The sequence below is a fragment of the Coregonus clupeaformis genome, unplaced genomic scaffold (genome assembly GCF_020615455.1).
Source record: "Coregonus clupeaformis isolate EN_2021a unplaced genomic scaffold, ASM2061545v1 scaf0640, whole genome shotgun sequence".
Taxonomy (NCBI): Eukaryota; Metazoa; Chordata; class Actinopteri; order Salmoniformes; family Salmonidae; genus Coregonus; species Coregonus clupeaformis.
The window spans coordinates 255,195-280,595 of NW_025534095.1; the positions used below are offsets into that span (position 1 = coordinate 255,195).

Consider the following 25,401-nt stretch of genomic DNA (forward strand, 5'->3'; position numbering starts at 1 on the left):
GATAAACAAATAAAATAGTAATATTTTCCTTTATTTTTGTTTTGTTTGCAGTCTGTCTGCTGTTTACCTTTCCAATACAACATTGAACAGTTTTTGCTCCTGTATTAGAATCTTGAATTGATTTATTTATATATATATATATATATATATATATATATATATACAGTGGGGAAAAAAAGTATTTAGTCAGCCACCAATTGTGCAAGTTCTCCCACTTAAAAAGATGAGAGAGACCTGTAATTTTCATCATAGGTACACGTCAACTATGACAGACAAATTGAGAAAAAAAAATCCAGAATATCTAATTGTAGGATTTTTTTATGAATTTATTTGCAAATTATGGTGGAAAATAAGTATTTGGTCACCTACAAACAAGCAAGATTTCTGGCTCTCACAGACCTGTAACTTCTTCTTTAAGAGGCTCCTCTGTCCTCCACTCGTTACCTGTATTAATGGCACCTGTTTGAACTTGTTATCAGTATAAAAGACACCTGTCCACAACCTCAAACAGTCACACTCCAAACTCCACTATGGCCAAGACCAAAGAGCTGTCAAAGGACACCAGAAACAAAATTGTAGACCTGCACCAGGCTGGGAAGAATGAATCTGCAATAGGTAAGCAGCTTGGTTTGAAGAAATCAACTGTGGGAGCAATTATTAGGAAATGGAAGACATACAAGACCACTGATAATCTCCCTCGATCTGGGAGACGCAAGATCTCACCCTGTGGGGTCAAAATGATCACAAGAACGGTGAGCAAAAATCACAGAACCACATGGGGGGACCTAGTGAATGACCTGCAGAGAGCTGGGACCAAAGTAACAAAGCCTACCATCAGTAACACACTACGCCGCCAGGGACTCAAATTCTGCAGTGCCAGACATGTCCCCCTGCTTAAGCCAGTACATGTCCAGGCCCGTCTGAAGTTTGCTAGAGTGCATTTGGATGATCCAGAAGAGGATTGGGAGAATGTCATATGGTCAGATGAAACCAAAATATAACTTTTTGGTAAGAACTCAACTCGTCGTGTTTGGAGGACAAAGAATGCTGAGTTGCATCCAAAGAACACCATACCTACTGTGAAGCATGGGGGGGTGGAAACATCATGCTTTGGGGCTGTTTTTCTGCAAAGGGACCAGGACGACTGATCCGTGTAAAGGAAAGAATGAATGGGGCCATGTATCGTGAGATTTTGAGTGAAAACCTCCTTCCATCAGCAAGGGCATTGAAGATGAAACGTGGCTGGGTCTTTCAGCATGACAATGATCCCAAACACACCGCCCGGGCAACAAAGGAGTGGCTTCGTAAGAAGCATTTCAAGGTCCTGGAGTGGCCTAGCCAGTCTCCAGATCTCAACCCCATAGAAAATCTTTGGAGGGAGTTGAAAGTCTGTGTTGCCCAGCGACAGCCCCAAAACATCACTGCTCTAGAGGAGATCTGCATGGAGGAATGGGCCAAAATACCAGCAACAGTGTGTGAAAACCTTGTGAAGACTTACAGAAAACGTTTGACCTGTGTCATTGCCAACAAAGGGTATATAACAAAGTATTGAGAAACTTTTGTTATTGACCAAATACTTATTTTCCACCATAATTTGCAAATAAATTCATAAAAAATCATACAATGTGATTTTCTGGATTTTTTTCTCATTTTGTCTGTCATAGTTGACGTGTAACTATGATGAAAATTACAGGCCTCTCTCATCTTTTTAAGTGGGAGAACTTGCACAATTGGTGGCTGACTAAATACTTTTTTCCCCACTGTATATATATATATATATATATATATATATATATATATATATATATTTATTTTTTTTATCTCCAAGTAACTGCTATTTTGCATCTTTAACACGGGTTGAACCCTCTCCCTCTTGATCTTTAGTCATGCAGAGTCTTTCTGACATTTATTCATTTTATTCACCTTGACCTTGACCTCTCAACACATTGTTTTTCATAGTTCTTTTCAGAACTACAGCTTTACATGAAAAACATTCCATGCAATGTTGTTTGTCCTGGCTTGTGCACTGACATTATTCAGTACATTTCTTTAAAACTAGTAATAGGAACTTTGTTGGAAGGTTCAAAATAATTTTCTGTAGCCCACTTCTGAAACGTCAATGGATAAAGTTCAGGTCACACTATTCATTTATCTTATTAATTATTAACTTTGTATTTAATTTTACAATCTACATTATCAACCTCCATTTATGCCAATATAAGATTGTTTTCCCTGCATGAATATAACGGCCTACAGCTAAAAATGAGTCGAAGTCAATGAGAAGAGATTTAGTGGTGTGAGGAAGTGGCTTACAGCATGAGTGTGAGTCACACACGTCCTCATGCATCTCCTCACACAGATAACTGCTGATGTCTCTCTTTCCTTTATCTGTCACTTAGGCAATGGAATCCTCCATCTCAGGGGTTATGGGCATCTTTTAAAATGGCTGATTGTATTAACAGTTATTCTTCTCATACGAGTGTAGGATCATCATTTACTGTATTTTCACCTTGCACTGCGCAGACACACAATGTGTCATTAGCCAATAGCAAGTGGTGTGCCAGTTTGCATTATAGGCCTATGTATTACAATAATGCCATTACAAATTACGATATTATATGAGATGTATTTTAAATGTGTTAGCTTAACTATATAGTATTGTAAACTATTGGGGAAATCGTTAGGGGTCATAAAATAAATTCATGTCACCGTGACATTATGAAACCAAAACAACTTCCTCCTCTCCTCTTCTTCCATCACACCATCCTTCCCTCTGCTGTGTCTGTTGAGCATGCTTCTAGTCATGTGTCTAGACAGAATGCTCCTGCTGTGTACTGTGATCTTTGGTGAGTTGCTTATGATGTTATATTTAAAAACGAACTGCCATGTTTTTAAAATGTGAAGCGCCTTATCACTAGGATAATAGGGGTAGTCAAAAATGTTATCTTAACAACTCCTCAACTAACTGTAAAATGGTCACCTGCTTACGTTGACGTAACATTACATATAATGCAACATTGAGATTTTACCAGTGATCCTGTTTGGTCTTATGGCATTTTAACATAAAGTGAGGGATATTTTCACAAATATGTATTTTTTAGATATGACGAAAATGAAAATGTTTAAACTGAGCTGCAGAGCAGTTTTCCCCATGCATTGAGGCACAGGCCTACTATAAAAAGAGGGGAAATGATTACTGTACAATTCTATCCATTCATTGATGCAATTGTGTATTCGACAATATAAGGGGTGAGAAAATAAGTCAGTAAATCACAGAGACCATGTTAGTACAGTAGGATGATAATACTAGCAAAGCAAAGCATGCCCCTTCCCCCTTTCTTAATTTAACTCTATTGTGAAATGTCCCACCATGTCACATTGTGCCAGACTGCCCGGCAACAAACAGCTGGACAGAGAGTAATTATAATTATAATTAAAAACAAATTTGCATTTTATTTAATTTAATTGATAATTGAATGTACTGTGAACACAATGTTCTTCCTCCATAGCGTTACTTTAGGATGTAGTTTTAACCAGGAGTGGTTATCTGTTGGATGCTATGTGTTACTTGTGTTCTGTTATTGTGTGGTGCTACTATTTTTACTTGTACAATATCTTCTTCACATCTACCAGACAGTCACATTGTTGCACTACAGGGCTTTAACATTTGATATAGCTCATGTCTTCTCTACTACCTCATCCCAACAGGCTTGTGGAGGGACACCCATGGTGTGTCGCCCGTGCCCTCTGTCCCAAACCTTGTCCCTGCCTTGGCAGGCTCCTGCGTGGTCATCCCCTGCTCCTTCACTCCTCCAGCCTCTCACTCCGTCCTGGGCAGGCAGGGAAGTGAGGTGGGCGTGATGCTGCGCTACAGGACTACAGGTTACATCTTCCCCCTGCGGAGTACAGCTTTCAGTACAGATGACAAATTCAAAGTCAGCAAGGAGTTCCTGGGCCGGACATCCTTATGGGGAAACACGGACGATGGAGACTGCTCTGTAATGATTGACAGGGTCCACCTGGCTGACTCCTATGTCTATGAGCTGGCGCTGAAGGGCCGTGGACAGAAAGACTGGGGGGAGGCGAGGAGTGTCGGCCTCGTTGTGTCAGGTGAGAGGGATCCCATCTCACAGAACTACATACACTTGAGTGTACCAAACATTTGGAACACCTTCCTAATATTGAGTTGCACCCTTCCTTTTGCCCTCAGAACAGTCTCAATTCGTCGGGGCATGGACTCTACAAGGTGTCAAAAGCGTTCCACAGGGATGCTGGCCCATGTTGACTCCAATGCTTCCCACAGTTGTATCAAGTTGGCTGGATGTACTTTGGGTGGTGGACCATTCTTGACACACATGGGAAACTGTTGAGTGTGAAAAACCCAGCAGCGTTGCAGTTCTTCACACAAACCGCCTGGCACCTACTACAATACCCCGTTCAAATGCACTTAAAGCTTGTGTCTTGCCCATTCACCCTCTGAATGGTACACATACACGATCCATGTCTCAATTGTCTCAAGGCTAAAAATCACTTTTTAACCTGTCTCCTCCCCTTCATCTACACTGATTGAAGTGGATTTAACAGGCGATTTCAATAAGGGGATCATAGCTTTCGCCTGGATTCACCTGGTCAGTCTATGTAATGAAAGAGCAGGTTCTTAATGTTTTGTATCCTCAGTGTATCTATTGTTATTTATCAGGATCTCTGTGTCTCATCTCTTATTATATAGTAGAGATAAAGTAACTGCTATCCTTTTCGTTGTTATATAAGATAGTTATTTTATATGGCTCATGTTAATACACCAATCTACCCATTTTTACACAACCTGAGTTGAATTATCCCTAATGCTAATGGACTAAATCAAACAAAATATTTACTTTATCCTCATTTAGACTATGTTCATCAGGTCAGTTCTTATCTCTCTTTGTCCCCCTCACTGACAGACTCCCCAGAACCCCCAGTGATCAGCGGTGTGGGGGCAGCGGCAGAAGGACAGGTGGTTTCACTAAACTGCAGCATCAGTTACTCCTGTCCCTCCCAGGCCCCCACCCTCCAGTGGCGGTGGGAGAGAGGAGCCCAGGAGAACAACAGCGAGTACGGGGAGCCGCAGGTACTCCAGACCCAGGGCCAGAGGCCTACACTACGGGCCTCTCTCACCTTTACCGCATCGTACCGCATCAAACCCAGAATGAGGTGTGAGGCTGTATATCCAGGAGAAAGAAGAGTATACACCGTAAAGGAGCTCCATGTGACATGTATGTACTTTTCTATATAAAGTTACGATTGTGTGCAATGCTAAGCCATTGATATTGAAACCAGGGCCCATTTTCACAGTGTTTCAGAGTGCTGATCTAGGATCAATTTTTACTTATAGATTGTAATGAATAAGATTATATAGGCTGGGGGTGATGCTTTATGAATACTGGCCTTGATTGCTATTGTATCTCTCCTCCAGTCCCTCCAAAAGATGTCACAGTCCAGGTCCATACCTTGACTGTCCAGGAGGGGGTGAACGTGTTGCTGGCCTGCTCCTGTAAAGCTGACCCGCCTGTGTCCGTGTACAGGTGGTCATACACCCAACATGGGCTAACTGTAAACCTTCACCAGCGCACACACATGGTCAGGGTGTACAACGTGACCCGAGACCTGAGGGTCCGCTGCACAGCAAAGAACCTAATTGGACAGGCAGAGTCCAAACCGACTTCCTTAAACATTCAATGTAAGCATTCTGTAGAGTCAATGTTTGATAGATTATTTTGCTTCCAATTCCTGGGTATGGATTTAAACTGCTGCTATTTGTACAGTTGTACACTTTACATTGTGATACAAGAACAATAATTTGAATTGAGAAGTTCTTGAATTATGGTGTCACAACCTCTAAGGGAAGGCCCCTATACAGTAGGTCCCAGGGACTCTAACATCCCTGACCCTTCTATGATGCTGCCTCTCTCTCTCTCTCTCTCTCTCTCTCTCTCTCTCTCTCTCTCGCTCTCTCTCTCACCCTCCCTTCTTCTATCCCCCAGACAAGCCTGTCATCCTCCATCTCTCCTCCTCCTGTGTTGTGGAGAGGGTTGGAGGTTCTGTGTCGCTGTTCTGTGGACTCCAACCCCCGGCCTGCCGTAACCTGGAGTGTCAACGGTAGTGTTCCACCATACAGTTACAACACATCAGTAGGCTCAGAGAACGGTACACTAACAGCCATGCTGAGGGGCCACATGGACACTCCACTGATGGTAGTCTGCTTTGCCATTAATGCACTGGGCAACGACTCCCACACACTGCTTCAGGCAGAGGACGGTAAGCATCGGGGCACCACACCACACAAGATAAATACATGGGTGCATGTCAATTGTTTTTCCTTGACTCCTCGCTTCCTTCTCAAAACGCATTGGAAGAGAAGGTCAGAGGAAAGGAACATCTGACCTTCTCCTCCCATGCATTTTGAGAAGAAGGCGAGGATCGAGGACATGTGGAAACAGGGAAATACAATTGAGATGCACACACATTATACATCGTGTGTTGTAGGCAGCATCTGCACTGTGAATAAAACATGAGGATGAAATACTAAGCATGAATCATTCAAGGTCACTTAGGCCTATACTTTCAGATGATTCTTGATGAATTCATGAATGGTTCCTGTAATGTCACTGGTTGGTTGACCTGTTCCAATAGTATAATATAATAATACAGTATAATATAAGATAATAAAATAATCTGTTGAAGGTTGAAGAGCTAAAAAAGTGTTCTCTTGTTTTTACATTGTTTTGGTTGTTGACTGACAGGTTCTCTGCTGTGGAAAGTGATACCTGCAGTATGCATCTCTTTGGCCACCTTCCTCCTCTCTCTACTCCTCCTGTTCTGCTGTCGAAAGAGGTCCGAAAAGTAAGAAACACATTTTCTGAGACTTAGTTGTCTCTGTCTTCTCTAACGTCTGCCAACATTGTGCCTCAGTTACTTCAGGTGGCTTACAAACTTGGAATCGCCAAATTATATACTAGTACATCAAACATACAGTGGGGAAAAAAAGTATTTAGTCAGCCACCAATTGTGCAAGTTCTCCCACTTAAAAAGATGAGAGAGGCCTGTAATTTTCATCATAGGTACACGTCAACTATGACAGACAAAATGAGAAAAAGAAACCCAGAATATCACATTGTAGGATTTTTAATGAATTTATTTGCAAATTATGGTGGAAAATAAGTATTTGGTCAATAACAAAAGTTTCTCAATACTTTGTTATATACCCTTTGTTGGCAATAACACAGGTCAAACGTTTTCTGTAAGTCTTCACAAGGTTTTCACACACTGTTGCTGGTATTTTAGCCCATTCCTCCATGCAGATCTCCTCTAGAGCAGTGATGTTTTGGGGCTGTCGCTGGGCAACACAGACTTTCAACTCCCTCCAAAGATTTTCTATGGGGTTGAGATCTGGAGACTGGCTAGGCCACTCCAGGACCCTGAAATGCTTCTTACGAAGCCACTCCTTCGTTGCCCGGGCGGTGTGTTTGGGATCATTGTCATGCTGAAAGACCCAGCCACGTTTCATCTTCAATGCCCTTGCTGATGGAAGGAGGTTTTCACTCAAAATCTCCCGATACATGGCCCCATTCATTCTTTCCTTTACACGGATCAGTCGTCCTGGTCCCTTTGCAGAAAAACAGCCCCAAAGCATTATGTTTCCACCCCCATGCTTCACAGTAGGTATTGTGTTCTTTGGATGAAACTCAGCATTCTTTGTCCTCCAAACACGACAAGTTGAGTTTTTACCAAAAAGTTATATTTTGGTTTCATCTGACCATATGACATTCTCCCAATCCTCTTCTGGATCATCCAAATGCACTCTAGCAAACTTCAGACGGGCCTGGACATGTACTGGCTTAAGCAGGGGGACACGTCTGGCACTGCAGGATTTGAGTCCCTGGCGGCGTAGTGTGTTACTGATGGTAGGCTTTGTTACTTTGGTCCCAGCTCTCTGCAGGTCATTCACTAGGTCCCCCCGTGTGGTTCTGGGATTTTTGCTCACCGTTCTTGTGATCATTTTGACCCCACGGGGTGAGATCTTGCGTGGAGCCCCAGATCGAGGGGGATTATCAGTGGTCTTGTATGTCTTCCATTTCATAATAATTGCTCCCACAGTTGATTTCTTCAAACCAAGCTGCTTACCTATTGCAGATTCAGTCTTCCCAGCCTGGTGCAGGTCTACAATTTTGTTTCTGGTGTCCTTTGACAGCTCTTTGGTCTTGGCCATAGTGGAGTTGGGAGTGTGACTGTTTGAGGTTGTGGACAGGTGTCTTTTATACTGATAACAAGTTCAAACAGGTGCCATTAATACAGGTAACGAGTGGAGGACAGAGGAGCCTCTTAAAGAAGAAGTTACAGGTCTGTGAGAGCCAGAAATCTTGCTTGTTTGTAGATGACCAAATACTTATTTTCCACCATAATTTGCAAATAAATTCATTAAAAATCCTACAATGTGATTTTCTGGATTTTTTTTCCTCAATTTGTCTGTCATAGTTGACGTGTACCTATGATGAAAATTACAGGCCTCTCTCATCTTTTTAAGTGGGAGAACTTGCACAATTGGTGGCTGACTAAATACTTTTTTTCCCCACTGTATGTTGTTTCATTTAAGATAACATTGAATAGAATTATCAAAGAGGAACTATTCATTCACATGTAAAACCGTTCTAAGAGGAGAAATATTTAATCTTAAAAGTAGATGTTTCATTATGATGTCCTCTCTAATCCAAACTCTTGTCTTTGTCTTCTTTCCTTAAAGTCGTGTGCTGACCAGTAGACCTCCTATGTATCCTGGGGACATGGGGATCTACCAGGATCGGATGCCCCTCTACATCAACTGCACTGAGGTCACTAACATCTACACCAATGGCAGCTACCAGCTGGTTTATCAGAACAGCACCCCTCTTTTTGTCCGGACCAAACAGGTACACCTGCTGTTCTGTACCAAAAATATAATTTTGCTTGTAAATGGGTATGTTACAATACAATACAATACAATACAATGCTTTATTATCCATTGAAACATAAATGTCCAATGAAATGGTGTGATTAACCACATGATGTTGTGTCCCAGACACATCCGATAGGGGAGGCGAGGTGGGGAGAGACGAGGTGGCGAGAGGAGAGGGGGAGAGAGAAGAGGAGGTGAGAGACGAGGAGGGGAGAGAAGAGGAGGAGAGAGGCAAGGGGGCATGGTGGACCGAGGAACAAGAGAGAGACAAAGCCCTGCCTCCACTGACACTAATACTGAAACAGCTATCTACCTGGAGATCATCTGAGTTAATGTCTCAGTGAGGTACGTCATGGATAGCTCTGGTCCAGATCGTAAGCAATAACGGCTTGGACCAGAGCTATGTCATGGAGTGTAAGAGAGCTCTTACAGTGTATAACAAGACAAAATGCAGCATGCACTTACTGCTTGACTGGTGAAGATAATGGCACAATGATATCATATTCACTTGATATAATTTTGCATGATCATACATACAGTACCAAGTAGTTATGCAAAATTATACCAAATGGGTTAAGTGGCATGATTTGATATGATGATTTGTACATGTGCTCCATGGAATACTACTGTACATCTATATTATCATTCGCTCATTTTGAATTGATATATTTATAACTTTGTGTACATAATTGTAGGTTTAGCAGTCCTAGCTACTTCATCAGTGCACATACTTTGAGGCTTATGAAGATAATGGTGCACACATGATATTCACCTATTCCATACAGTCCATTTTTCATCATTACATGTATAATGTCTGTATAATGATATTCTAGATGGGATGAACATGATTGTATGATGTGATGATGATAAAGGTTTTAGACAAACTTCTCTTATAAAACAATCACTTTAGTATATGCTTTATATAAAGGTGCCTCCCAACCTGACCCTGTACTCAAGAGGATTGATGGTCACTAAAGCAAAAAAGCCATTCGTAGCTACACTAACAAACTATTTCATATGCTTCCATATGTATGTTCTGGTTCTACATTCATGTGACAAAATAAAGCTTTTTTCTGTGCTTTTAATGTTGATAAGAATGTATACCCTCTCTCTTTTTAATATTTTGTTTTACTACCGACATGAAATACAACCCAGTAAGTGGCAGAGAAACCCCCATACTGGTTGCAATATACAGTATCATACATCATCCCGTGAGAGCTTTTGTTCCGAACCTACTATGGTGTTTCAGGTGCCAAGTTTATGGTCATGTTGCAACAGTATGTAGGAGGGAGATTCTGAGGTGTGAAAGTGTGCAGAGGGGCATGGGACAAAGGAGTGTGTAGTTTCAGTGGGAAAAGTAGAGTGTTTCAATTGTGGGGGATCAGAAATGTCCTGTGCGAGTGAGACAGGTTGAAGTGTCCAGGGTGCAAGCTTCAACAACGTGTCGTATGCTGAGGCAGTGAAGAAAGCAGAGGATGGTGGGCAAAGGGCGAGGAAGCCTGAGAGGATCCCTGTGAGTAGTAGGCCAGTACAGAGTGACCCGAACAGTTTGTGCTTTAGTAAGGTTGACTTCTTGGCGTTTATTGCTATGGTCATTAATTGTACCGCACAGATGGAAAGGAAATCCCAGAAGATTGAATTGGTAGCAGCAGCAGATACGTTTTTTGGGGTCAGAGATTTTAGCGCAGAAGAACTACAGGGGGGTTTGAGAGAAGGGGTTCCAGCCTCCCAGGTCAACGGCCTGGTGTAGGATCTGTTGGGGCCAAAGTAGTGGGAAGGGGTGGTGGAGTGTGTTGGGGATAGTGGTATACGAAGAAGAAGAGAGAATTTTTTTTCCCTTTTTTGAAGAAGAAGAAGAAGAAGAAAGCAAGAAGGTCTAGAGAAGACAGAGAAGAAGAAGAAGAAGAAGAAGAAGAAGAAGAAGTAGAAGAAGAAGAAGAAGAATCAACTGTTTTGATTGGCTAAATAAAAATGCAAACCGGAAGGTACGTCAGAGGTTGTGAATCGAGAGGGATTTTGGTACGAAATTCAGTGGTCACGGTTCAACCTCAAAATACGTTTTGGCTGTAATTGTCTGCCTTTACATTAGAATCAAATTCACAGGGAAGTGAAATACAATGCAGAGAACACAGAACATGTCAAACAGTGTACTTCTATGGAGCATTTAGAGCCGTTTTGCTTTCTATAAACTAGCTATGAACGTGTTCCATTGTTTGCTACCCAGCTAATTGCTAACTAGCTAGCAAGCGTATAGCTTTTGATAGCTGAAAAAACACAAATAAAGAGGCACCACAAGTCAAGTGACTAACGCAAAATGCCGGAGATAAAACTCAAGCACGTCGTGTCTTGCAGCACCGAAGACAATGTAAGTTGTCCAACTACTAGCTAGGCTAATTAGCTAGTACAGAAGCCTGCTTGATAGCTTCCTGACGTGTTAGCTAGCTAGGTTTGCTTGCTGTCTGATTGAGAGATAATGTTTACTGTTTAGCCCTCTATATGAGCAGTCTGCACATGGCTTTTTTGCAGCCCACCAGAACAGAAATAATCATTGTGACCGTACTGTACAGTATTTGCATGCACCCTTCGAAGTAGTTAGTTAACTACACTTCCCAGTAATTTGTTGTTAAAAATGTATCTTCTTGAATGTAAACAGTAACTCCTATTTCCAGTGGTAACAACAGCAGTTGGCAATTGCAGTTCATAGGGTCCTAGCTATTCTTGTTGTTTTCCTTGCAGACTCACAAGGCTGACAACCTGCTGAGCTCAGACACATACAGGAAATGGAAAGCAGCAAGGCCAGGGGAGAAACAAACCTCAGTCATTATACAGGTAATGGCTACTTCTCCTCCGCTCTGTGTTTTCATGGGATTGTGCAACAATTCACTGACTCCAATTCACACAGCAAATTTGTGGGTAGTGTTGAGGTCAAAAATGTTGTGAGTGTTATATCTTAGTGTTGATTCTAGTGGTGTTAACACCAGTGGGATTTAAATTGACGCAACCTGCAGTGTATAAATTAAGTGTTATTTGAATCACAGTGGAATCAACACCGCATGTCATTACTCGACTGTGTTAATTTCAGTTAACTCATATTTCCCAGCATGCTTTGTTGCGGGTTGACTTTTAGAATGGTTTGTTTTAATATATACTGTATGTTTCTGCATGCACATTCATTAATTGATCTAAGATAAATAACCTACATTTTCCTAAAATATTCCAATCTGTGTGGTTGGACTTATTGCACCCGTTACTGAGATGGTTGTTCCAGTTTAGATGTTTTAGGTAGTCTTGTTTGACGAGTTCTTCACCATAGCAGTCATTCTGAAATGCAGATTGTGGGTGATAAATTGTTGAATATCCTCCCTATTAGGGGTGTGAACGTTAAAACGTTTAAACAAAATTTGGATCCTCAACCTTAAGAAACTATCCCTAACTGAATAACTACCATTAACAGGTCCCAATCATCATCATAAAGGGAAAATAACAATTAAATAAATACCTAACGCAACAATGTAACGTTAGTAGGAGGAAAAAAAGCAGAGCAGCAGCTCAAATGTGAGTGACAAGGGGAGCAGGGGGTGGGAGAGGGTTGGCAACCAAGTCGACTCGTGCTGGTAGACTACTTATTGCATCTGATTACATCAGGGCTCTCCAACCCTGTTCCTGGAGAGCTACCCTACTGTAGGTTTTCGCTCCAACCCCAGTTGTAACTAACCTGATTCAGCTAATCAACCAGCTAATTATTATAATTAGGTGCGCTAGATTAGGATTGGATTGAAAACCTACAGGACAGTTGCTCTCCTGGAACAGGGTTGGAGAGCCCTGGATTACATAGTACCTGTTTTGACTGCATCAAACCAAGAGAAGCAGCAGCTAGGCAGCTAGCTAGCTAGCTAACGTTAACTAGGCTAATTGAAACTACTTAACTTTAACTATGCGCTTTCTCGCTTTCTAAATCCTACAGTAAATAACAACTCCATTCAGATTATAGGTAGCAGCCTACCTGTTGGGTCTTGGTGTTGTAGCCTGTCCTTCTCATTTAACTTTTAGTTTGTCATTTTAATTTAATCTTCCATTGATTAGCCGAGATATCTCCTAATAACTTAACACAGGCTCTAGCTGTATGACTGTAGCCTAGTGCCGGTTTGATGACTTGTGATTGGATGACAAAAACAACAAGCTACACGCGCCACACGTGAAAAGCAAGAGCAGCAGCGATACCATTTTCTCTCTCTGCAGGAAGCATGATGTAGACCATCTGCATTGTGAATTCAAATGGAATTTTATTAAACGTTCTTATAGTTTAACGGAAAATCGATAAATATCTGTTTAAATGACAAGAATAAATTTCCAAATGTCCCTGTGGCTGGATTCCAATACATTTACATTTGATATTTTAGTAATTTAGCAGACACTCTTATCCAGAGCGACTTACACTTAGTGAGTGCATACATTTTCATACTGGCCCCCCGTGGGAATTGAACCCACAACCCTGGCGTTGCAAACGCCATGCTCTACCAACTGAGCTACACGGGACTAGAAATGAAAAATTACTTCACAAGCCAGCATATTCAAATCAAATCAAATTTTATTTGCCACATGCGCCAAATACAACAGGTGTAGACATTACAGTGAAATGCTTACAAGCCCTTAACCAACTATTCATAAAAATAAAATAAAAAAGTAAAAATAAAAAAGCAAATAACTAAAGAGCAGCAGTAAAATAAAATAACAGTAGGGAGGCTATATACAGGGGGGTATCGGTGCAGAGTCAATGTGCGGGGGCACCGGCTAGTCGAGGTAATTGAGGTAATATGTATGAGGTAATATGTACATGTGGTTAAAGTGACTATGCATAAATAATAAACAGAGTAGACAGAGTAGCAGCAGCGTAAAAGAGGGGGTGGGGGGGGGGGCAGTGCAAATAGTCCGGGTAGCCATGATTAGCTGTTCAGGAGTCTTATGACTTGGGGGTAGAAGCTGTTGAGAAGCCTTTTGGACCTAGACTTGGCGCTCCGGTACCGCTTGCCATGCGGTAGCAGAGAGAACAGTCTATGACTAGGGTGGCTGGAGTCTTTGACAATTTTGAGGGCCTTCCTCTGACACTGCCTGGTATAGAGGTCCTGGATGGCAAGAAGCTTGGCCCCAGTGATGTACTGGGCCGTACGCACTACCCTCTGTAGTGCCTTGCGGTCGGAGGCCAAGCAGTTGCCATACCAGGCGGTGATGCAACCAGTCAGGATGCTCTCGATGGTGCAGCTGTAGATATTTTTGAGGATCTGAGGTCCCATGCCAAATATCTTCAGTCTCCTGAGGGGGAATAGACTTTGTCGTGCCCTCTTCACGACTGTCTTGGTGTGTTTGGACCATGATAGTTCGTTGGTGATGTGGACTCCAAGGAACTTGAAGCTCTTAACCTGTTCCACTACAGCCCCGTCGATGAGAATGGGGGCGTGCTCAGTCCTATTTTTTTTCCTGTAGTCCACAATCATCTCCTTTGTTTTGATCACGTTGAGGGAGAGGTTATTATCCTGGCACCACACGGCCAAGTCTCTGACCTCCTCCCTATAGGCTGTCTCATCGTTGTCGGTGATCAGGCCTACCACTGTTGTGTCGTCGGCAAACTTAATGATGGTGTTGGAGTCGTGCCTGGCCATGCAGTCATGGGTGAACAGGGAGTACAGGTCGTGGCAAAATGTCTTAAGGACAACAAAGTCAAGGTATTGGAGTGGCCATCACAAAGCCCTGACCTCAAGCCTATAGAAAATCTGTGGGCAGAACTGAAAAAGCGTGTGCGTGCAAGGAGGCCTACAAACCTGACTCAGTTGCACCAGCTCTGTCAAGAGGAATGGGCCAAAATTCACCCAACTTAAATTGTGATTTGCAGGTCTGATATGGCCCATGAGCCAGGTTTTTCAGACCACAGTGTTGGGGGGAAACTAGGCCATAACTAAATGCCTTATGAAATGAATAATGTATGGTCATAAAGGGTTTACTTTTAATTTGAACATGATTAAAAAATAAACAGAACGTAGCTAAGCACAGGCAAAATCCTAGAGGGAAACCTGGTGCAGTCTGCTTTCCATCAGACACTGGGAAATGAGTTCACTTTTCAGCAGGATAATAACCTAAAACACAAGGCCAAATCTACACTGGAGTTGCTTACCAAGAAGTCAGTGAATGTTCCTGAGTGTCCGAGTTACGGTTTGGACTTAAATCTACTTGAAAATCTATGGCAAGACCTGACAAATGGTTGTCTAGCAATGATCTGCAACCAATTTGACAGAGCTTGAAGAAATGTTTAAAGAATAATGGGCAAATGTTGCACAATCCAGGTGTGGAAAGCTCTTAGACATTCCCAGAAAGACACAGTTGTAATCGCTGCCAAAGGTGCTTCTACAAAGTATTGACTCAGGGGGGTGAATACTTATGTAAATTAGCTATTTCTGTATTTCATTATTTTTTTTAATTCAAGAATGTCTAAAAACATGTTTTCTATTTGTCATTATGGAGTATTGTGTGTAGATGGGTGAGAAAATAACAAAACAATTTAATACATTTTGAATTCAGGCTGTAAGTTACACAACAAAATGTGGAATAAATCAAGGGGTATGAATACTTTCTGAAGGCACTATGTATTGTAACACTTCCCATTGCCCTGTTTGTTTTTTCTTAGTTTGTACTAAATAACCCATGCTGTTTCCCCCATCGTTTCAGTTTGAGAAAGAAGAGCAGGTGCACAGCATAGACATAGGAAATGAAGGGTCTGCTTTTATCGAGGTGCTGGTGGGACACTCAACCTCTGTCAAAGACCAGGACTATGAGGTATGCCACCCCTTACTGTACATTGTATTACCTCTATACCTCGCTGATGTCTACCACACTGAATGCACTGAGTGAAGATACTAGTCTCTGCCTCTTATTATGGACAATACTACCATTACTTATAGTGTGCTGCTTAATTCCTAAGAGAACCTCTCCCTCCCAGGTTCTGCTGGTCACGTCCTCCTTCATGTCCCCCACGGAGAGCCGTAACGGCACCAACACCAACCGTGTACGCTTCTTTGGCCCTAACCAGCTGGTGAAGGCTCAAGCCCAGGAGAAGTGGGACCGCGTGAAGATTGTGTGTAGCCAGCCGTACAACAAGGTGAGCTGCCCGCACCAAGAGAGAACATTAGTGGACAGAGAGCATTGTGTGTGTATGTCATGCCACCTAAATCAATGTAAACCAGGGTCGTATTCATTAGGCAGCAAATGGACTGAAACGGGGGAGGGACTACCTACACTTGTCCAATAAGAAATGTCAATTTTCGTGCTCCGTTGCGAAACGTTTACAACCCTGGCGATGCGTTATTTATTAGTCAAGTTATGTGAAAAGTTCAGTTAAGGCTGCGACGGTCTTGGAATTTGAGGTTACGGTAATTGGCCTGGCCAATGTACACGGTCACCGACATAACGAGGGGGTATGCTTCTTAATAAAACCTATTTGAAACAAGGCATAACACTTCGTTATTATCATGGCATTTTATTATTATTATTCTTGTTATTACTTATTAACGGAGTCAAAATAAAGATTTATGCCTGCCCTGAATATAATGTTTTTTTATACAGATCATATTTCAACACACAACCATTGAAATGAAGTCGGATGGGTTTTCTACCACTTTCCCCGAAATATTCGTATAACGTCACAATCCCTGCGGCTGTCATTCGATGGCATTGGCATATGTTCTTCGAAGAGAGAAATAATGTAGCCTAAGCTACTGAAAATAGGCCTTTTACAAGATTAGATCATGACAGGAGCGTTTTATTTTTATTAAAGAGATTGAGTCCAGGCAGGCTACTTTAGGTATCTTTCTGAATGGACATACAGGCCTATAGAGCCCCACAGTGGAGGTGTCATAATACCCATAAAACCTAGTGGTCAAACAGGGAAATGGTTCCAATTGTTTTTCCACCATTCATTTTTCCCATAGTTTTTTTTTTAGAAACACTTCAAATAAGGGCTGTGTTTTGTGTAGGCTTACCCTGGCGTGACGTTTTGATAACCATGTAAATCTCTCTTGGACAAAGTGACTTTTATCAATGTATTCGGCTCTATTTACTCTCCAATTTCAAAGTAGACATTATGCAAAACTACAAATCCCTACGTCATCTCTAGCTGACACCTTTGCTAACATGTAAACTTGCACAAGACAGTTCACAGAATTGTAAATTTAAAGAAATGTAGCCAATTTTTTTCATTACTACATTTAGCTAACATTAGATAGTTAATCCAGAGATTCTTACTTTGCCTCGATTCGTCAGTCTCGTCCAGATCATCATGGCATTTGTAGTTCTTTATGATAGCCCCATTAGCAGCTAATTAGCATTTCATTTTTGGGGGGTAAATGCAGGCAAATATATTTATAAAAGTCACCTTGTCCTAGAGAGATTTACACGGTTATCAAAACGTCACGCCAGGGTAAACCTACACGAAACACAGCCCTTATTTGAAGTGTTTCTAAAATGAATGGTGGAAAAAAGCCACCAGTGTATGTCAGACTCAAGCAAATATTTTTCAGACCTTAAAACATATAAAAAAACGTAGGCCTACCTTAGGCTTTCCGAAAGTAGGCTATAATATAATGAATGAAAGTATGAAGGGGACAGCTATGCTATAATAGTGAAGATTAAATTGACAATCCTTAAAATAGAAACAAATACACGCAACAGCCTATTTACCAACAACGTTATCGAGGGGGAGAGTGTTGGAAAGATTTCTCAAATATTGTGAGGAACTATTATAATTTGAATGGATGAAAAAAATGTAACTGACTTCGTTGACTTCCTAATGTGAGGTGAAGAAAAAGAAGCCCAGCTGGGCACTTTCCTACATTTTGACATTTACAAGAAGCAGGACAGGTATACTATATATACAAAAGTATGTGGACACCCCTTCAAATTAGTGCATTCGGCTATTTCAGCCACACCCGTTGCTGACAGGTGTATAAAATTGAGCACACCGCCATGCAATCTCCATAGACAAACATTGGCAGAAGAACGGCCTTACTGAAGAGCTCAGTGACTTTCAACGTGGCACTGTCATAGCATACCACCTTTCCAGCAAAGTCAGTTCATAACATTTCTGCCCTGCTAGAGCTGCCCCAGTCAACTGTAAGTGCTGTTATTGTGAAGTGGAAACGTCTAGGAGCAAAACGGCTCAGCCGCAAAGTGGTAGGCCACACAAGCTCACAGAACGGGACCTTCGAGTGCTGAAGAGCGTAGCGTGTAAAAATTGTCTGTCCTCGGTTGCAACACTCACTACTGAGTTCCAAACTGCCTCTGGAAGCAATGTCAGCACAATAACTGTTCGTCGGGAGCTTCGTGAAATGGGTTTCAATGGCCGAGCAGCCGCACACAAGCCTAAGATCACCATGCGCAATGCCAAGTGTCAGCTGGAGTGGTGTAAAGCTCGCCGCCATTGGACTCTAGAGCAGTGGAAACGCGTTCTCTGGAGTGATGAATCACGCTTCGCCGTCTTGCAGTCCGACGGACCAATCTGGGTTTGGCGGATGCCAGGAGAACGCTCCCTGCCCCAATGCATAGTGCCAACTGTAAAGTTTGGCGGAGGAGGAATAATGGTCTGGGGCTGTTTTTCATGGTTCGGGCTAGGCCCTTTAGTTCCAATGAAGGGATATCTTAACGCTACAGCATACAATGACATTCTAGACGATTCTGTGCTTCCAACTTTGTGGCAACAGTTTGGGGAAGGCCCTTTCCTGTCTCAGCATGACAATGCTCCCGTGAAAGCAAGGTCCATACAGAAATGGTTTGTTGAGATCGATGTGGAAGAACTTGATTGGCCTGCACAGAACCCTGACCTCAACCCCATCGAACACCTTTGGGATGAATTGGAATGCCGACTGCAAGCCAGGTCTAATCTCCAACATCAGCGCCGACCTCACTAATGCTCATGTGGCTGAATGGAAGCAAGTCCCCGCAGCAATGTTCTAGTGGAAAGCCTTCCCAGAAGAGTGGAGGCTATTATAGCAGCAAAGAGGGGACCAACTCCATATTAATGCCCATGATTTTGGAATGAGATGTTCGACAAGCAGGTGTCCACATACTTTTGGTCATGTTGTGTATTTCTATCCGTGCTCAGGCGTGCATGCTCCGTCAACATTAACAGGACAGAGAAAGTGTAGCAAGTTGAACTCCGCAAACAACGTTTCCACTCCGAGAATGAGAACGGTAAATTACTGTAATTAATACATGCATTAACAGATTAATGTAACCAAATGACAGGGATTAACGGTAAATTGCCTGTTTTAAAAACGGTAGGCTACCAGATGGGCATTCATAAAAGTGCATTGCGGGCGACACTGTTTATATAGCTTAGGCTGCTATTATACTTTGCGGGGGTAGGCCATGTTTTTGGTCTCACCTAGAGCGGCATATCGGCCAGGACCGGGCCTGATCAGAGTTGATTAGTCTATAAATTAAGAAAATATTCGGTGTCAAATTATACCATGGCAAGTTGGAGAGGATTGGCGCATTCATTTGGTGCATTATAGGCCTCAGATCCAGAACAACGTTGTCGACTGCTGTTGAATAATTAATGAATAGTCAGACACATCCAAACTTTTTTAAAAGAACCATTTATTTATTTACTAGCAAGCAATGAAAGCGTGCATTGTATAAAATAAAATCAAAGATTTTTTTTTACTGAAGTGCCATAGCGCGCTACACAGTCGCGCATCTAGGGATTAGCTGCTCAAACATCAAAGGACAGTTGGAAAGAGGAGGAGATGTAGAACATTTAGTAGACAGACTGTTAGCAAAACATTTGCTTATAATCATTAGTAAACTCCTGCTATTAGGTAAAGTTTATCTACATTTTAAAAATCCTATAATGAATGTAGGCCTATTTAAATGGTTTTGACGGTTATTTTAATGACAGTCTCTATCCATAACCGTCAGTTACACGGTTATTCAGTTACTGTCACAGCCCTAGTCTCAGCACAGTTCCTATTGAATACACTTAGGAAAATGATTCAGATTGGAATGACATGACAACAAATGGCATTTTCCACCCTCAGAGCATAGCATACGGAGTGGCCTTTGTGAAGTTCCATTCACCACCAGACAAAAGTGATCCACCAACCACAACACCCCCGGTAAGAGAAGCTCAGCCGCCATCTTTAACCTTCTTCTACATAACCCTCTCTCCACTGAGACTGACGCAATAGACTCATTCACTATATAAATATATTATAAAATGTAAATGCTTGCAGAGTTTAACTGAAGTTGAATTATAAATTTTCTGACCTTTTTAAAGTGCTCTCGGAAAGTATTCAGACCCCTTCCCTTTTTCCACATTTTGTTACGTTACAGCCTTATTCTAAAATGGATTACATTAAATGTTTTCCTCATCAATCTACACACAATACCCCATAATAACAAAGCGAAAACAGGTTTTTAGAAATGTTTGCAAATGTATTAAAAATCAAAAACAGAAATACCTTATTTACATAAGTATTCAAACCCTTTGCTATAAGGTCCCACAGTTGACAGTGCATGTCAGTGCAAAAACCAAGCCATGAGGTCGAAAGAATTGTCCGTAGAGCTCCACGACAGGATTGTGTCGAGGCACAGATCTGGGTGAAGGGTACCAGCATTGAAGGTACCCCAAAACAAAGTGGCCTCCATCACTCTTAAATGGAAGAAGTTTGGAACCACCAAGACTCTTCCTAGAGCTGGCCATCCGGCCAAACTGAGCAATCGGGGGAGAAGGGCCTTGGTCAGAGAGGTGGCCAAGAACCCGATGGTCACTCTGACAGATCTCCAGAGATCCTCTGTGGAGATGGGTGAACCTTCCAGAAGGACAACCATCTCTGCAGCACTCCACCAATCAGGCCTTTATGGTAGAGTGGCCAGACGGAAGCCACTCCTCAGTAAAAGGCACATGACAGCCCGCTTGGAGTTTGCCAAAAGGTACCTAAAGGACTCTGAGACCATGAGAAACAAGATTCTCTGGTCTGATGAAACCAAGATTGAACTATTCGGCCTGAATGCCAAGCATCACGTCTGGATTAAACCTGGCACCATCCCTACGGTGAAGCATGGTGGTGGCAGCATCATGCTGTGGGGATGTTTTTCAGCGGCAGGGACTGGGAGACTAGTCAGGATCGAGGGACAGATGAATGGAGCAAAGTACAGAGATCCTTGATGAAAACCTGCTCTAGAGCGCTCAGGACTTCAGACTGGGGCGAAGGTCTAGCTTCCAACAGAACAACAACCCTAAGCACACAGCCAAGACAACGCATGCGTGGCTTCGTGACAAGTCTGTGAATGTCCTTGAGTGGCCCAGCCAGAGACGGACTTGAACCCGAGCGAACATCTCGAGAGACCTAAAAATAGCTGTGCAGCGACGCTCCCCATCCAACCTTACAGAGCTTGAGAGGATCTGCAGAGAAGAATGAGAGAAACTCCAAGTACAGGTGTGCCAAGCTTGTAGCATCATACCCAAGAAGACTCAAGGCTGTAATTGCTGCTAAAGGTGCTTCAACAAAGTACTGTGTAAAGGGTCTGAATACCTATGTAAATGTGATATTTCAGTTTTATACATTTGCAAAAATATCTGAACCTATTTTTGCTTTGTTATTGTGGGGTATTGTGTGTAGATTGATGAGGAAAATAAACAATTTAATCAATTTTAGAATAAGGGCTGTAATGTAACAAAATATGAAAAAAAGTCAAGGGGTCTGAATACTTTCTGAATGCACTGTAAATCCATATGCCACCATCTGTTGCGCAGATCCAGTAATATGCTTCAACCCCAAATGAATGGGCACTGTTTTATTTCTTCATTAGATGGTGCTTGTCTTTCCCATTTAATTTGGGATTTAGGCATATAACTGGATCCACACAACAGATGGGATAGGCTGTGGACTCATCTAGAGAGTAGACAACTTTTTTGCCAGAAATTTCTTTGATTTGAGTGAACGAACTTGAATTCATACCATAAAAATTATATTTATGTGCACTGTCCTGTGCTTTCCTAACATGACTCACTGGTCAGACTCACTCTCTCCCAACACTAACGTCTCTCTTGCCCCCTGACAGAAGTTGACCAAGCTGGGCCAGTTTCGGATGAAGGATGAGTCCCCCTTGGCTGGCCCCAGTCTACAGCCAGGCAGCCTCTTCTTCAACAGAGAGAGCACCTCCAAACCCAGCCCAGCGCTCAAGAGTAAGCCTGCGCTACTGTACTCAACCGAAAGGCCTAGGAACAGCTCATTACAGATTGCAGGTTTATTAGCGCTTATTGATGTGGCGTGAGTGAGCGATAAGCACCATAAGGTCTGCTGGTGGGGTGAGAAATGTGAAACAATATTTCCCGACTTCTTCTCTCACAATCTCCGTCACCTCTTCTCCCCCCACAGTTTCGCCACAGACTGAGAAGCTCAGCTATGCAGCTGCCGCCCTGCAGTCTGGTCTGGGTCTGGTCACTCAACAGCCCCACCGTCCTCCAACTCTCCCCCACCACAGGTAAGGACCAAGGCTTGGGGTGTGTCCCAAATGGCACCGTAATCCCTATATAGTGCAATACTTTTGATCAGAGTCCATAGGGTTGCATCATTGGCTTCTCTATGACCAGAACTGATGGTGAATCATTCATTAAGTCCTTCCAGGCTAGTGCGAACTGACCTGAATCTCCAGGCTATGATACTAGTTATGTCCCAAATGGCACCTTATTCTATTCCTATATAGTGCAGTAGTTGTCACAAGCGCCCTATGGGTCTTGGTCAAAAGTAGTGCACTATATAGGGAATAGGGTGCCATTTGAGAGGCAGACACAATATTGATTTCTTTAAAAAGAGGTACAAGGTGATAGTTTTTTTTCTTCCCTGCAGCTGTGTTTGGCAGACTGCACCCCTCATAGCTAATGTAGTATAGATTTAATATAAACATTGTAAATCATGAATAGTGAAAAGAGATGACACAGTATGGAGGCATATGTTTTGCTTCTGGTACATTTTTCTAGAGGCTCAGAGATGGATCATTCTTTCAAGCAAGAGGCGATGTTACTCACTTATAAATGTGTTCACATAAGTGTAAGCATAATTAGGTTTGCTTGTTTATTTTCTCTGCTAATTTTTGTCGGTTATCCCACTTATAGACATGATAAGCAGTTTTTTTTCTAAGTTGTTTCTTTTCTTAATTGAAAGTGAGTGTTCTCAACTGCTTTGCTCTTTGAGTGCACATTTCTCTCATGGTTTTACCATAAGGACAAATCGCTTTATCCATCCTCTCCTTTCTCCTAGGCACCAGTGAAGAGGAAGTTTGAGTTCAGTAAAGAGCGCCAGTCTGTCCCCCACTCCTCCCCCCTCAAAGAAACCCAGCCCCATGGGCTCCCCTGAACGGGGCACTACCACCCCCAAACCCAAGGCCAAATCCAGCACAGCCACTACTCCCAGCCCCAGCACTGCCAAAGGTAAAGACACCCTACAAGGCAATCGTCACAGTCAGCCAGCCAGCCACTCACTCACTCTACACCTTTTTCACCTATGCTTGTGTGAATAAAGTATATTTAATAAATCGATGCAAATACCCTGATATATTCGATTTACCTCTCTCCTCACCTCTGTCATTCTTCTCACCCAGCCTCCCCTGCCCAGAAAACCCCAGACATCAAGAAGAAGGAGAGCCTGTCCAAGCCAGAAGCCAAGACCAGACCCAAGCCCTCCAAAGCCCAGTCCAGCTCCTCCGAGGCCCCCGTCTCCCTCAACAAGATCATGGAGGGGGTGGTGTTTGTTCTGAGCGGCTTCCAGAACCCCTTCCGGGGGGACCTGAGGGACAAGGCCTTGGCCATGGGGGCCAAGTACCGCTCCGACTGGACCCCCGACGCCACACACCTCATGTGAGTGGAGGAGATGGAGATAAATGGTGCTGGGACTGGGAGGTGGTAGTTTAAGTACTCTTTAGTTGGGTCCCATTGTAATCTGAATTCATAGTGGTAAATTAAAGATGCATGAAAATGGGAATAGAGTGAGGTAAGAACATATTGCATTGGAAACAGGTCAACAAGAATGGTGTGGAATACAACCAACAATGGGGCTGGTATATATAGTAGTGGTAGTAATATTTGTAGGAGTAATATTATAAAGTATATTCTCCATCTCCTATACAACCAAGACTAGTGTAACTACAAGAGTATCACAATAACAGCATGGAAAGCAAAGCAGAACATGTGACCCATATCGGCCTCATGCTCTGCCATAGTAGCAGTGGAGTGTCCCTGGCTTCCCTCCAGTGCCTGCATCCCATATGGCACTCTATTTATTGCACTACACTATACAGGGAATTGGGTGCCATTTGGGATGTAGCCACGGTCCCTTTGGACCCTGGTCGAAAAGTAGTGCACGACATTGGGAATAGGGTGCCATTTGGGACGCAACCGTGCTAACCAAGTGTTTATCTTCATCCAGCTGTGCCTTCTCCAACACCCCCAAGTACAGCCAGGTGAAGTCAGCAGGGGGCATCATCGTCCGGAAGGAGTGGGTGCTAGACTGCCACAAGAGGAAGCAGAAGATCTCCTTCAAACGGTAAGGGGAGGGAGGGAGAGACGGAGGGAGGGAGGCAGAGAGAGAGGGGGAGGATGGTATAAAAACTGAAAGAGAAGATAGACAGACTGTTGTTGAAAAGTGTGCTTCTAACTAAATGGGTTCTCTGACTCTGTGCCACCCATTCTCTATCAGAAAGCAGCCATTTATAACCGTCTTTGAATTCAGCATATTAAGTGAAGTTGGCAGTTAATGGTGTTTATAAGCACCTATTGCCAAGGCTTTACCTGTACCTATGCAGCTCACTGAAGAGTGTTACCTTGAAGAGTTGAAGCCTGCTGTGATGTATTCAGTCTCTAACTTCTACCAATGATTCTTGTCATAACAAGCTGGAACAATGTATTGAAGAATACATCGCTGGATCTCGAGTTAGTCAAAGCAAGGCCTCAGATAATAAGAAAAGGTTACCACACCTCTCTTCAAGGTGAAAATGTATTTCACATAAGGTGTTCACTGCTTCCACGGGTAGTTACCAGACCTGGGTTCAAATACTGTTTGTATTTCAATAAGACCTCATTTCAAAACATTTCGAACGAAGTATTTAGTCAAACATTATTTGAAAATACAAGTTGAATATTGGAATGTATTTGTAAATACATTTGGAAAGTATTGACATGCATTTACAACTACTTATATTTAAAGTAGTTGTTTTGGGCTGTGTATTTCAAACTACTCAAATACACATAAAAGTGTATTTTCAAATACTTATACTGAACAAAAATATAAAATGCAACAATTTCAAAGATTTTACTGAGTTCCAGTTCATATAAAGAAATCAGTCAATTGAGATAAACTCATTAGGATTTGACGACTGGGCAGGGGTGC

At 42.5% G+C, this 25,401-nt stretch overlaps 2 protein-coding genes across 2 annotated transcripts; both read left to right on the top strand.

The window, feature by feature from the left end:
- The first annotated feature begins 2,772 nt into the window (after nucleotides 1–2,772).
- LOC121561620 (sialoadhesin-like) lies at nucleotides 2,773–9,150 on the top strand. The gene is made up of 8 exons (XM_041874168.2): nucleotides 2,773–2,846; nucleotides 3,709–4,110; nucleotides 4,944–5,255; nucleotides 5,456–5,719; nucleotides 6,024–6,297; nucleotides 6,783–6,882; nucleotides 8,780–8,945; nucleotides 9,095–9,150. Exons 1-5 carry the CDS (start codon nucleotides 2,792–2,794, stop codon nucleotides 6,140–6,142), a joined length of 1,152 nt encoding a protein of 383 aa, XP_041730102.2. The 5' UTR covers nucleotides 2,773–2,791; the 3' UTR covers nucleotides 6,143–6,297; nucleotides 6,783–6,882; nucleotides 8,780–8,945; nucleotides 9,095–9,150.
- A 1,802-nt stretch (nucleotides 9,151–10,952) lies between these two features.
- LOC121561619 (DNA repair protein XRCC1) lies at nucleotides 10,953–24,562 on the top strand. Its single transcript, XM_045216220.1, is given in 12 exon segments — nucleotides 10,953–11,336; nucleotides 11,708–11,800; nucleotides 15,689–15,796; nucleotides 15,960–16,118; nucleotides 20,053–20,130; nucleotides 22,079–22,202; nucleotides 22,396–22,501; nucleotides 22,998–23,067; nucleotides 23,278–23,316; nucleotides 23,318–23,447; nucleotides 23,618–23,873; nucleotides 24,442–24,562. Coding segments are annotated over 12 exon segments (1,335 nt in total). The 5' UTR covers nucleotides 10,953–11,285.
- The last annotated feature ends 839 nt before the right edge of the window (nucleotides 24,563–25,401 follow it).

Excerpts from the sequence above, each read along its gene's own strand:
- LOC121561620 (XM_041874168.2), top strand. The coding sequence starts at position 2,792 with ATGCTTCTAGTCATGTGTCTAGACAGAATGCTCCTGCTGTGTACTGTG. Across the intron at positions 2,847-3,708 it reads GCTGTGTACTGTGATCTTTG|GCTTGTGGAGGGACACCCAT; the intron begins GTGAGTTGCTTA and ends TCATCCCAACAG. Across the intron at positions 4,111-4,943 it reads TGTCGGCCTCGTTGTGTCAG|ACTCCCCAGAACCCCCAGTG; the intron begins GTGAGAGGGATC and ends CCTCACTGACAG.